The sequence below is a fragment of the Rana temporaria genome, chromosome 5 (genome assembly GCF_905171775.1).
Source record: "Rana temporaria chromosome 5, aRanTem1.1, whole genome shotgun sequence".
NCBI lineage: Eukaryota > Metazoa > Chordata > Amphibia > Anura > Ranidae > Rana > Rana temporaria.
The window spans coordinates 81,139,835-81,152,455 of record NC_053493.1 but is presented as its reverse complement, the minus strand read 5'-3'; the positions used below and the strand labels follow the sequence as shown (position 1 = coordinate 81,152,455).

Here is a 12,621-nt window from a genome sequence, read left to right as displayed (position 1 = left end):
TGGCCCCCCCCCCCCACCAAATAACTCTCTAGCAATACACACCAAACTTTGCATGTGCAGAGTGACTCCATAGGCTCTGTACTATCAGGAGATGAATCGACAGTGGAAGGAAGGGAGGATCTGTGCATACAGGATCAAACAGCCTTTTTACACAATGCAGAGGATTAACCCCTTAGGTTCCACAGCGAGTATAACAAGGATGCTTTACTGCATATACAGACTCATTTTACTGTTGTGGGTTTAGTAACACTTTATCTGCTTGCCGACCAGCCACCGCAGTTATACGGGGGCAGGTCGGCTCTGCTGGGCGAGATCACGTAGCTATACGTCATCTCTCCCAGCAGCCAATAGGGGCACGCGCCCCCCGCTCATCTCCGATCTCGGCGCGCGTGCCTGGCAGGCGCGATCGCCCCTGGGCACCTGCGATCGCTCGTTGCAGAGCGAGAACCGGGAGCTGTGTGTGTAAACACACAGCTCCCGGTCCTGTCAGGGGAGAAATGCCTGATCTTCTGTTCATACAATGTATGAACAGCGATCAGTCATTTCCTCCAGTCAGTCCACCCCCCTTTCAGTTAGAACACACCCAGGGAACATACTTAACCCCTTCCTCGCCAGTGGAATTTTTATAGTAATCAATGCATTTTTATAGCACTGATTGCTATAAAAATGCCAATGGTCCCAAAAATGTGTCAAAAGTGTCCGCCATAATGTCGCAGTACCGAAAAAAAAAAATCGCTGATCGCCGTCATTACTAGTAAAAAAAATAAATAATAAAAATGCCATAAAACTATCCCCTATTTTGTAAACGTTATAACTTTTGTGCAAACCAATCAATAAACGCTTAATGATTTTCACTCTATTTTTGTTTATAGCGCAAAAAATAAAACCGCAGAGGTGATCAAATACCACCAAAAGAAAGCTCTATTTGTGGAAAAAAAAAAGGATGCCAATTTTGTTTGGGAGCCACGTCGCCACGACCGCGCAATTGTCAGTTAAAGAGACGCAGTGCCGAATCGCAAAAAGTGGCCTGGTCTTTGACCAGCAATATGGTCCGGGGCTAAAGTGGTTAAGTATACTTTAATAAGCGGCAAACAAATTGGTTAAAGCATCAAGTGAGATTTTATTCCCGTCTAAGCAGCCAAGTGGTAGTATTGAAGTATGTCTGCATTTGTTTGCAACCCACATTAAGGCAGCGGTTTAGTGTGATCAAAACAATTATGAATATTGGCTTATGTTCATGAGTGGGGCGTAGCTCAGTCCCCAAAACTTGAACCCATACAATTACAGTGCCCAGGGAACTCTTAAAGAGTTACGCCATTCACAAAAACATAGTTCGATAAAATTCATACAGTTTTAATTCAATACATATAGCATAAATACATGTTCCCAATGGTACATAGATTGGCGATTCATAATGCTAAAATACTATGAAACAACATAAATAGACCAAAAGAAGGATGAGCAGACCATGCCATACATCTCAACATGTTTCGTGAAGCAACGTTCACTCCTTTAGGGAATATTTATACATTGGCTGATCAGTCATCTATAAAAAGACCAAGTTGTTAAAACGAAACATGTAAGCATGACCCAGGTGACCCAGGTAAATCCAATAAAACTTCTCTGGGACATTATGTTTCATTCACCCGACGCCGCCAGGTTGCACCTCATTCTTTTCAGGATCTCAGTGATCTCCAGATCTGTAAAAAAATACCCCAGGACACCATCCGTCGTCTTGTTCGGAGCATGCCCAGTTGTCAGGCATGCATACAAGCACCTGGGGGCCAAACAAACTACCGAGTACCATTTTGAGTTGCTGAAATTAAATTTCAGCAAAATGGATTAGCCTGCATCGTTTTTTCACTTTTATTTTCGGGATGTCTTTGAATTTAGCCCTCTGTAGGTTGATAATTTTCATTTCCATCAAAGGTTGTGGCATCCTTTCATGCCTAACACATTAAAGTCCATATCAGCATGATATTTTTCCCTAGAGGGATCTGATGTGTTTTCAAAGTGTTTCTTTAATTTTTTTGAGCAGTGCAATTTACATGTTTAGTTTTAACAACATGGTCTTTCTATAGATTACTGATCAGCCAATGTACAAATATCTCCTAAAGAAATGAATGATGCTTCATGAAACGCGTCAAGATGTACTACGTGGTCTGATCATCCTTCTTTTGGTTTATATTATTATACAGGATTTATATAGCCCCATGGGCACCATAATTATTTGGACTAAGCCATTGTTTTCTGTGTCCTTGCAGTACCGGGAGTTGATCATTCACAGGAAATCATCAGTTAGCATATATAGTGTAAACGTGCCCTTAAAGTGGTAGTAAACTCCGCTTTATGACTTGTACCTACAGGTAAGCCTATAATAAAGGTACAGTGAATAGCTCCTAAACTTGTACTATTTAGAGATATTCACTTTTGTACCGGTTGGTGTCTTCACTGGCACACGGGCACTGTGCTTTGAATGGATGGCACACTGGAGTATGCCGTCCATTGAAAGCACTGCGCCACGACCGTGACTTCTGCGTGCATGTACAGGAGTGACATTATTGCGGCCTGGCCATTCAAATGACCGGAGAGCGTGAACCCAAAAAGGAAGACCAGATGAAGGTGCAAAGTCTGTCATTATGTACTAGTGCTAGCATATTATGACTTAAACCGGCAGGGGCCCACATTTTTATAATTTTTTGGGAATTTACTGCCGCTTTAACCATACTGAACAACAGCTGGTCATCATAAAAACAACCTGGGCAGTGTTATATTTTTTGTTGCCGATCCATGCAATTGCCACTTTTATTAGACTACTTGGCCTGCAAAAAGGAAGTTGGAAAAAACAACTGCGATTGGAGAAGAGATCATGTTGCAAAACCCGCCCCTCCTCTCCCCTCTCCATTCACAGAATGCTTTGTATTCTATACTATGCAGCAGCCATCCACACACATTTTAGGGCCATCTTAATTCGCTAGTACAGTATCAGAAATGTTCCTATCTTTATCTCAGAGTTCAGCTTTAAAGTATAACTAAAGGCAGACTTTCTTTAATAGTTCTACAAAATGGCGGAAAGGGATTAGTACACCTGTCAGGTTTTCACTGCTATCTGTGCCCCTGTTAGAGAGATTCACCCTCTATATTTATTTTGTTAATCATTGGGAATAAATGTTAAAGTGGAAGTTCATGCTAAACCTGCTCTCTGCCACATTCTAAACCTAATCTATTGAACCCAGTAAAGCAAAAATCGCTATACTTACCTTTTCTGCAGCCGATCCGGTCCAGTCCCAGCATCAGCTGTCAGCGGTGGCTTTAATATGGAGGCGGGTGCAAGAGAGGCGACGTCCCTTCCCAGCCATTGTTGGTCCTCTTCTACGCACAGCTTCCGCCACTGAAAACCGGACCAGATTGGATGCAGAAGAGATAGCAATTTTACAGCGGGTTAGATAGATTAGGTTTAGAATGTGGCAGAGAACAGGTTAAGTGTTAGTTTTGCCTAGACTTATAGCTAGATTCAGGTAGGGCGGCGCATCTTTCAGGCGGCATAGCGTATCGTATTTACGCTACGCCGCCGTAAGTCAGAGAGGCAAGTGCTGTATTCACAAAGCACTTGCCTCCTAAGTTACGGCGGCGTAGCGTAAATGGGGCCGGCGTAAGCGTGCCTAATTCAAATGAGGATGAGGGGGCGTGTTTTATGTAAATGATTGGTCACCCGACGTGATTGGCGTTTTTTTTACGAACGGCGCATGCGCCGTCCGTGTACATATCCCAGTGTGCATTGACCCAAAGTATGCCGCAAGGACGTATTGGTTTCGACGTGAACGTAAATTACGTCCAGCCCCATTCACGGACGACTTGCGCAAACGACGTAAAAATTTCAAATTTCTACGCGGGAACGATGGCCAAGTTGGCATGGCGCTGCGCTAATTCACAGGCAGGGAGACATTGTCCCGATGCATGGCTGCAGAGATCTGGAAATGTCTCACACCCTGTGATTAGCGCAGCGCTGTGCCGACTTCTTGGCGGGCTCTGCACGTGGAGTGTGCGAACATGCCAGAGCTCATCCCTAGTAATGAATATTCTTTTTCCAGAAACATCCCAGTAGGAGGTTCCTGGCAGCTGTGCATTCTGGGAAGGGGTATTTATTGGATAGAGCCATGTGCTTTTAGTCCGTCTTCACCCTCTTGGCTTGAGGCTGTGTTGCTTTAAGTTCTGCAAGAAGACCCAGAAGCCTGTCTGGGGCCTACTAATCCTGAGGCAGTCCTTAGTCTGCCTTGCCTGTTTGGAAGAAGCCAAGCTGAGGAGATCCAGGGGAGGACCCTAGCTGGAGAGAGAGAGACAGGATTAAGGCTGGCCTCTCAGGAGGGCCTGGTGACTCATTTGGAGGATGCTTCTATATCTATCTAAGCTACTCTTTACAGTGTTTACAGATGGCTTAAAGGTTCTGACACTTTGAAGCTGAATCCTATTCTACCAATCTAAATCAAGGTAACTAGCTCCTGGCTGCCTGTCTGTGAGAGAGACTTATCCAAGAGTGCTACCTCTTTTCTCCCAGTATACCCAGGGGGGCGCTACATATACAGCCAAGCATTTAACAGCAGGAAATCATACCTTTTCATGGAAAGAAGTGATTATCCACAGCTCCATTTCCAGGTTTGCCCCTCTCTTCTCAGCCCCAATAAATTGCAAGAGATTTTCATGTTTCATGCCGGGGGTGTTAAAGATTTCCCTCTCACTCTGCCAGGACTGCTTATCCTAAAGAAATAAAAACATAAAAACATGTTTTAATATATTTTAATATAAGAATGTGAAAAACAAGCTGTCAAAGAGGCAGTGAATAATGGCAGCCATGGACAGGTATCAATCTTATTTCTGAATATAGCGGATCTGCACAATCTCCCAGAAAATGCCACCTCCATGGTACTTGGTCAGAGTACTTTGATACTCAAATTCACAGGCATGTAGACCTCAGCAATATGCCAGGATCGTCAACATAAAATCTAACAGAAACAGAGTTTGTGCATTTTGGATCCTTGCACATAGAATTTGAAAGATGCTGGTTTGCAGTTTTCATTACAAAATATAATACTTCACTTTATGATGGAGAAAAGGCTACAGTCCTCAAAAGGATAAACATTGCTCAAATCTCTTTTTATTTTTATGTGCTTTTTCTTAAGTGCATTCATATGGCTTTTTATCCATATGAGATCACAGAGGGCAATCATATGCAGAGTAATGGAAGCAAGCACATGACTCTTACCCCATTTTCGAAGAGGGTTATGGGGTGACCTTTATCTAGGTGGTCATTAACATTTCTTAGGAACCATGTCATTTTATGTAGAAATCTCTGGTGAAAAAAAATCGCCATTAAAGTAAATCCTAATACGTTTTTAAAAACCAGACACTACAACCCCAATTCCAAAAAAGTTGGAGCGCTGTGTAAAACAACATAAAAACAGAATGCAAATCTGATAAATCCATCTTTTTTTCCAATATAGAAAACATATCAAATGCTTAAATTGAAAAAATGTACCATTTAAAAAAAAAAATAAGGTATTTTTAAAATGATTGACACATCTGAAAATACATGGGGGCAGGGCAACAAAAAGCTGGTACTAACAAGGAAGTGCTAGAAGAACATTTTGCAACTAATTATGTTAATTTACAAAAAGTTAGCAACATGATTGGGTATAAAAAAAAATCATCTTAGCGAGCCAGAGTGCGTCAGAAGTAAAGATGGGCAAAGATTCACCAATCTGTGAAAAGCTGTATCTAAAAATTGTCTAACTATTTCAGAATAATGTTCCTCAATGTAAAATTGCAAAGGCATAAAATATATCATCTTCAGTACATAATAGCAAAAGATTCTGAGAAATCTCTGTGCGCAAGAGACAAGGTAGAAACACTATACTGGATGCCTGTGATCTTTGGGCCCTCAGACAGCACTGCATTAAAATCACACATGATTCAGTGATGGACATCACTGCATGGACTCAGGAATACTTCCAAAAATCACTGGCCCGGATTCAGATAGAATTGTCTATCTATCGGCGGGCGTAACGTATCGCAGATACGTTACGCCATTGTAAATTAGGGCGCAAGTTCCGTATTCAGAAAGAACTTGCGCCCTATGTTACGGCAGCGCAACGTATGTGTGTCGGCGTAAGCCCGCCTAATTCAAATGTGGATGATGTGGGCGTGTTTTATTTAAATTACATGTGACCCCGCGTATTTGACGTTTTTAACGAACGGCGCATGCGCCGTTCGTGAAAAAATCCCAATGCGCATGTTCGAAATTATGACGCAAATAGTCAATGCAGTCCTCTCTCCTCCCCCCCGTCAGTGCAGTCCTCTCTCCTCCCCCCCGTCAGTGCAGTCCTCTCTCCTCCCCCCCGTCAGTGCAGTCCTCTCTCCTCCCCCCGTCAGTGCAGTCCTCTCTCCTCCCCCCGTCAGTGCAGTCCTCTCCCCCCTCAATTTGTCAGGATGGAGAGCGGAGGTAGGAGCTGCTAAATCCGACTCCTACCTTAACCGAATGAAGAGTCAGTGATCACTGACTCTGTCCATTCCTATAACTGAGCATCATAACCTGTGTTTACGATGCTTCAGTTTATGAATGGAGAGGAGCTTCTTTCCATTCTTAGCTGAGACTGCTGAGAAAGTGACTGGGGAATCTGTGTCCTTCGTCCCTTTCCCTGTCTTAAAGGGGAGATGTCAGGGGTCTGTTAAGACCCCTGATATCTCTCCAAAGACCCCCAACAGGGCTGATAAAAAAAAAAAATTGCAATAAATAAATAATAATTAAAAAAAAAATGTAAATAAAAAAAAAAAACACATTGACAATCCACATTTGGTAATTGGGGTTGTATTGAGCGCATCCCCTCACCTTAGTAGCCCTGACACCCCAAACCACTTCTGACCCCCCTAAAAATCACACAACCCAAATTTGCAATGCTTGGGTCTGGTGACAAATAGCTCAGGCACAGCAATGTGGGACGTAAGAGTGTGTTACAGTTCCAATAATGGATGAGATGGCAGTTCTGTAAAAGGGACTTAAAGGAGTTGTAAAGGAAAAATGTTTTTTGCCTAAAATTAATGTCTGCAAGGTAGACAGACAGAATAGTATAATGATTCTGTTAAAAAAACAAGTAAATACCCATTAAATTCCTTCATCTATATCACCTCCGGCATTCTAGTTTCTGTTCTCCCATTCACTTCCTGGTTTGCGGCGCTCGTTCATTTAAGAACTACATTTGCCAGTATGCATTGCGGCACGCCCAGTAAGTCACACCTCCTTGAAGTCCCTAACACGTAGAGAGCGTCCTGCCGCACAGATGTTCCCAGGAGGGGGTGAGCACGTCACTGACCACCGCAGTAAAGCCTCCCTTCATGGTGGTCAGTAACAATCGGACAAGCAGGAAGTGAACAGAACAGAGAAGAAATAGAGCAACTTCTGAGCAAAAACGAACAATGAGGAAGTGAAAAGAAGAATGTCTGCAGGTAAAGGATGCTTATTAAAAAAAAAAAAAAATCCTTTACAACCCCTTTAAATAGGAAGTAAACACCCTGCAAGACAAAGGCATAATGAGCTAGTATGCATAGCATACTAGCTCATTATGTATTACTTACCTCCGATCAAAGCCCCCGCAGCGGTCCACGTCTCCCCCTTTGCCACCGACACTTGCGAGTATCGGGGCTCCGGCGCTGCGATTGGCGTCACTCCCGTGCACGGAAGCCGCCGGAAACAGCACAAAGACTTCGGTTTGCCCCAGTGTGCATGTGCCGATGACTTTGGGACATGCAGACACAGGGGGATATCTCCTAAATCGTGCAGGTTTAGGAGATATCCTGGGTAGCTACAGGTAAGCCATAAAGGGGTTGTAAAGGTAAATTTTTTTTCTCCTAAATAGCTTCCTTTACCATAGTGCAGTCCTCCTTCACTTACCTCTTGCTTTTAAATGTCCTTATTTCTTACTTATGTACCGTATTTATCTTCCTAAATTGCGCCCCGGCGTATAGCGCGCACCCCCAACCTAGAAGGAAAATTCCTGGAAAAAAAAAATACTTAGTTTGGATGCCCCTCGTCGGTGTCTTGCCCGGCGTCCATCGGCGGCCTTGTCCAGTCCAGCGTCCTTCTGCGGCCATCGTGGTGTCCTCCCCACTGTGTTTTTCAGACGATCCCTGTGCTGTGTTTGAACCACTCCGCCGACATATACCGAGCGCAGTACGATCGGGTATACTCGGACAGGCTCGGCTCCTCTCGCGTAAAGGACGTACAGGACGTGACCGCGAGCGGAGCCGAGCCTGCCCGACTATACTGCGCTCGGTATATGTCGGCGGAGTGGTTCAAACACAGCGCGGGAAGCGGGTATCGGCGTATATCGCGCACCTACGATTTTGCCCTGATTTAAAGTGCGCGGTATACGCCGATAAATACAGTAACTCCACACAGTAATGCAAGGCTTTCTCCCTGGTGTGGAGTGTCGTGCTCGCACCCGCCCTTGGACTACAGGAGAGTCAGGACGCCCACTAACACACAGCTCCTTTCTTTAACTGCAATGTAGAGAGCGTCCTGACTCTCCTGTAGTCCAAGGGAGGGGGCGAGCATGACACCCCACAGCAGGGAGAAAGCCTTGCATTACTGTGTGGAGTTACAGACAGACGAACAGGAAGTGAGGATTTCTCAGAAGAAATAGGGACATTTAAAAGCAAAATCTAAGGATGAGGTAAGTGAAGGAGGACTGCACTAAGGTAAAGGAAGCTATTTAGGAAAAAAATAAATTGTACCTTTACAACTACTTTAATATAGGCTTATCTGTAGCATAAAGTAAAAAAAAAAAAGTATTTACAACCACTTTAAAGTGGAGGTTCACCCAAAAAAATCTATTTTTAACATTAGATTGAGGCTAATTACGGGAAGCAGAATTGGGTGTTTTTTTCAAAATCAATGCAGTACTTACCGTTTTAGAGATAGATGTTCTTCCGTGACTTCCGGGTATGGGCTGCGGGACTGGGCGTTCCTATTTGATTGACAGCCTTCCGACCGTCGCATACAGCGCGTCACGAGTTTCTGAAAGTAGCCGAACGTCGGTGCGCAGGCGCGGTATAGAGCCGCACCGACGTTCGGCAACTCGTGACGCGCTGTATGCGACCGTCGGAAGGCTGTGAATCAAATAGGAATGCCCAGTCCCGAAGACCATACCCGGAAGCGGCGGAGAACATCTATCTCTAAAACGGTAAGTACTGCACTGATTTAAAAAAAAAAACACCCGATTCTGCTTCCCGTAATTAGCCTCAATCTAATGTTAAAACATTTTTTTTCCGGGTGAACCCCCACTTTAAGTGGGTCTAGTATACAGTGTCAATGTTACTTTGCTTTTTTCAAACGTCTTTTCTTTGCAGTTACTTGTTCGATAACGAACTGTAAAACAAATTACTCAAAAAAGGGGAAAAACAGCACGTTTCAAGCATCTAAACAGCACATTTCACATGAAACTTCTTCAGCACTGAGCTTTCAAAATATTTTCAGCATTAGAACACAATCTTGACTTAATGAGCACAAACCCAATCAAGCTTTTCTTTGGCTACAAAGATCGGGTTTGTACACTTCTCCACAATTGTTCTTGTAACCGTTTTTTGTATAATTTTGTCTTCTTAGCTCCTTCTTGGAAGAGCCTTTTAGTGAGTGGAGAAAATTAGGTTCCTACCCAAAATTTCCATTGCTGTTATTTTATTTAACTTAGAACTAGAGAACCTTACAAAAGGAATTAATGGTGAATTTTCCTGATACGAATGCGAATGAGCCCTCAGAACAGAACGGTGTACAATGAGAGCGCTCGATTACTGATTTACAGGGCACTGCCAGCTTTCACCTCCTGTGTGTGTGCTGGTGAGGAGCCAAGTGTGGGTCACAGCTTAGTCTGTACAGTGTTTAGTGCACACAATGCCATGGACGGGAGACTTCAATTTTAATGGTAATGAAAGCAGAAAAATCAAGTGATTTTTCTCCAAATTAGCGTATCCCTTATGCCTCTCGAATTCTTGGGTAGTATGTCATGCAGACAAAACAAAACTGTACATTTAAAAGGCTAGCTGTCTAATTATGTCACATTGGGCCAGATTCAGGTACATTTGCGGCGGCGTAACGTATCGCATTTACGTTACACCGCCGCAAGTTTTACGGGCAAGTGCTTGATTCACAAAGCACTTGCCTGTAAAGTTGCGGCGGCGTAGCGTAAATCCCTCCGGCGCAAGCCCGCCTAATTCAAATGATCCGGGTAGGGGGCGTGGATCATTTAAATTAGGCACGTTCCTGCGCCGAACGTACTGTGCATGCTCCGTTTTGAAATTTCCTGCCGTGCTTTGCGCGAAATGACGTCGCACCAATGTAATTTTTTGAACGTAGACGTGAGTTACGTCCTTTCCTATTCAAGCACGACTTACGCAAAAAAAAATTCAAAATTCGACACGGGAACGACGGCCATACTCTAACATGGAAAGTCTATCTATACGCCACGAAACAGCAGCTTTAACTATACGCCGGGAAAAGCCGACTAGCGACGACGTAAGAGAATGCGACGGCCGCTCGTACCTTCATGAATCGCTGGAAAAAGCCAATTAGCATACACGACGCGGAAAACGTCGCAAACTCCACCCAGCGTGCGCCAAAGTATTACACCTACAATCCGAAGGCGTACGAAGCCGTACGCCTGTCGGATCGAAGCCAAAAGCCGTTGTACCTTGGTTTGAGGATTCAAACTAAAGATACGACGCGGCAAATTTGAAAGTACGCCGGAGTATCAGTAGATACGCCGGCGTACTTGTACTGTGAATCTGGCCCAATGTGTCCATGTCCTTCAATTTACATTAAAGCAAAAGCATCAGCAAAATATGAAGAGCCATATGTATTACCACATGGAGTATTTTCCTTGTTACTTCGACTAATGAGTGTCTTTTTTTTATTTTGAGACGTCGCATATCTCCTAGGACATCATACACCACGGTTGGCTCTAGAACTAAAGCTTTTGAACATCCTCCAACATGACCTAGTGTTTACAGTAAAAGTACAATGCTTCTGAATTTCTCTCTGCTTTAGATTACAAGGAAATCCTTCAGCGCAGTTCAAGGACTAAGCCTAGGGAAATTCAATCAGAAGGGCCAAGAGGAGTTCAGGAACAGATGTAGTACATGGTAAGGTTCCTAAATAAGGCTTATTTGCTGATATTTTACATGCCGAAAAATCGGTCAATTTATATTACTTCATTCAAGACCAGACAATTTTGTCCTGATTTGTATGGTTCTTTGGACATATCTGCATGAATATATTCAAGCAAATCAAAGTATAATACATTTACCAATTCACCTGGTTTGTAAATTGATTTGATAATCTTTGTTTAATATATTATAATAATACAAGATTTATATAGCGCCAACAGTTTGTGCAGCGCTTTACAATGTGAGGGCAGACAGTACAGTTACAATACAATTAAATACAGGCGGAATCCAAGGGCCCTGCTGGTTAGCGCTTTCAATCTAAAAAGGGAGGGTCAAGTGATACAAAAGGCAATAACTGTGAGAGAAGAGCTGATGGAGAAAATAAAGTGAAGTTATTAGATGGGGGGCAAGGTAGGCTTTTCTAAGGAGAAGCGTTTTTTGGGATCATCTAAAAAGTAGACAGAGTAGGAGACAAATCGGACAGATTGATGTAGGGAATTCCATAGGGTGGGAGAGGCTCAGGAAAAGTCCTGGAGGCAAGTATGGGAGGAGGGGACAAGGGGGCTAGGGAGCAGGTGGTCTTGGGAAGAATGAAGAGAACAATGGCTTTTTAAGTTGTTAGTATTTTAAATTTATTTTTGGGTGAGTGGAAGCCACTGGAGGGATTGGCAGAGAGGAATGGCAGACGCTGAATGGTTGGTAAGGTGTACGAGTCTGGAAGCAGCATTCATGGACTGAAGAGGGGATAGCCTATGTAGAGGTAAGCCAATGAGGGGAATTGCAGTAGTTGAGGAGAGAAATGACCAGGTGGTGAACTAGGAGCTTTGTGGTATCATTGGTTGGGAAGGGGCATATCTTGGAGATGTTGAGTAGCTTGAGGCGACAAGCTTAGGACAGTTATTGGATGTGGATATTTTTTGGAAATCTTATTGTGCGACACTCATATTAGGAGAAAAATGGCAGCTTCATTTGCTGACCCTCTCTCGAAATGTTGATTACCTGGCTATCGTGTTGATCAGGACGCATGTATGCAGTTCAGAAGGTCTATCCTCACATTAGGTTTAGAAATGACTCGAATGATTACCATGACAGCCTGCAACTGGCATTTTTAAGAGCTTACTTACACCTCCTGAATTCCTGTGTTTTTTATTATTATTTTCTTCCCCTGTAATTATCAATGGGATTAATGCTACACAAACACAAGCCATCCCTTTGTCTTGCAATTGTGGCATGTACCCATTGATTTGAAATTAGTGACTTTGAGATGCGGTACCACCAGTCAAATCAACATGCTGCACAACATTTTAATCTGGTGGGAGGAATTGCAGCTGCAGCACGGCTGTATAGAAGGATTTAGTTAGACGGTCAAGAATCCACTGAAGCCCAACTGTCGGTTATTACCACCCCCAT

General features: G+C 43.5%; 1 protein-coding gene across 1 annotated transcript in view; it reads right to left on the bottom strand.

The window, feature by feature from the left end:
* Positions 1 to 12,621, bottom strand: part of ACVR2B (activin A receptor type 2B) — a 226,100-nt gene that overhangs the window by 23,422 nt on the left and 190,057 nt on the right. The window contains exon 6 of the mRNA XM_040352755.1: positions 4,612 to 4,755. Coding sequence (XP_040208689.1) covers positions 4,612 to 4,755 — 144 coding nt within the window. The remainder of the gene's footprint in view (positions 1 to 4,611; positions 4,756 to 12,621) is intronic.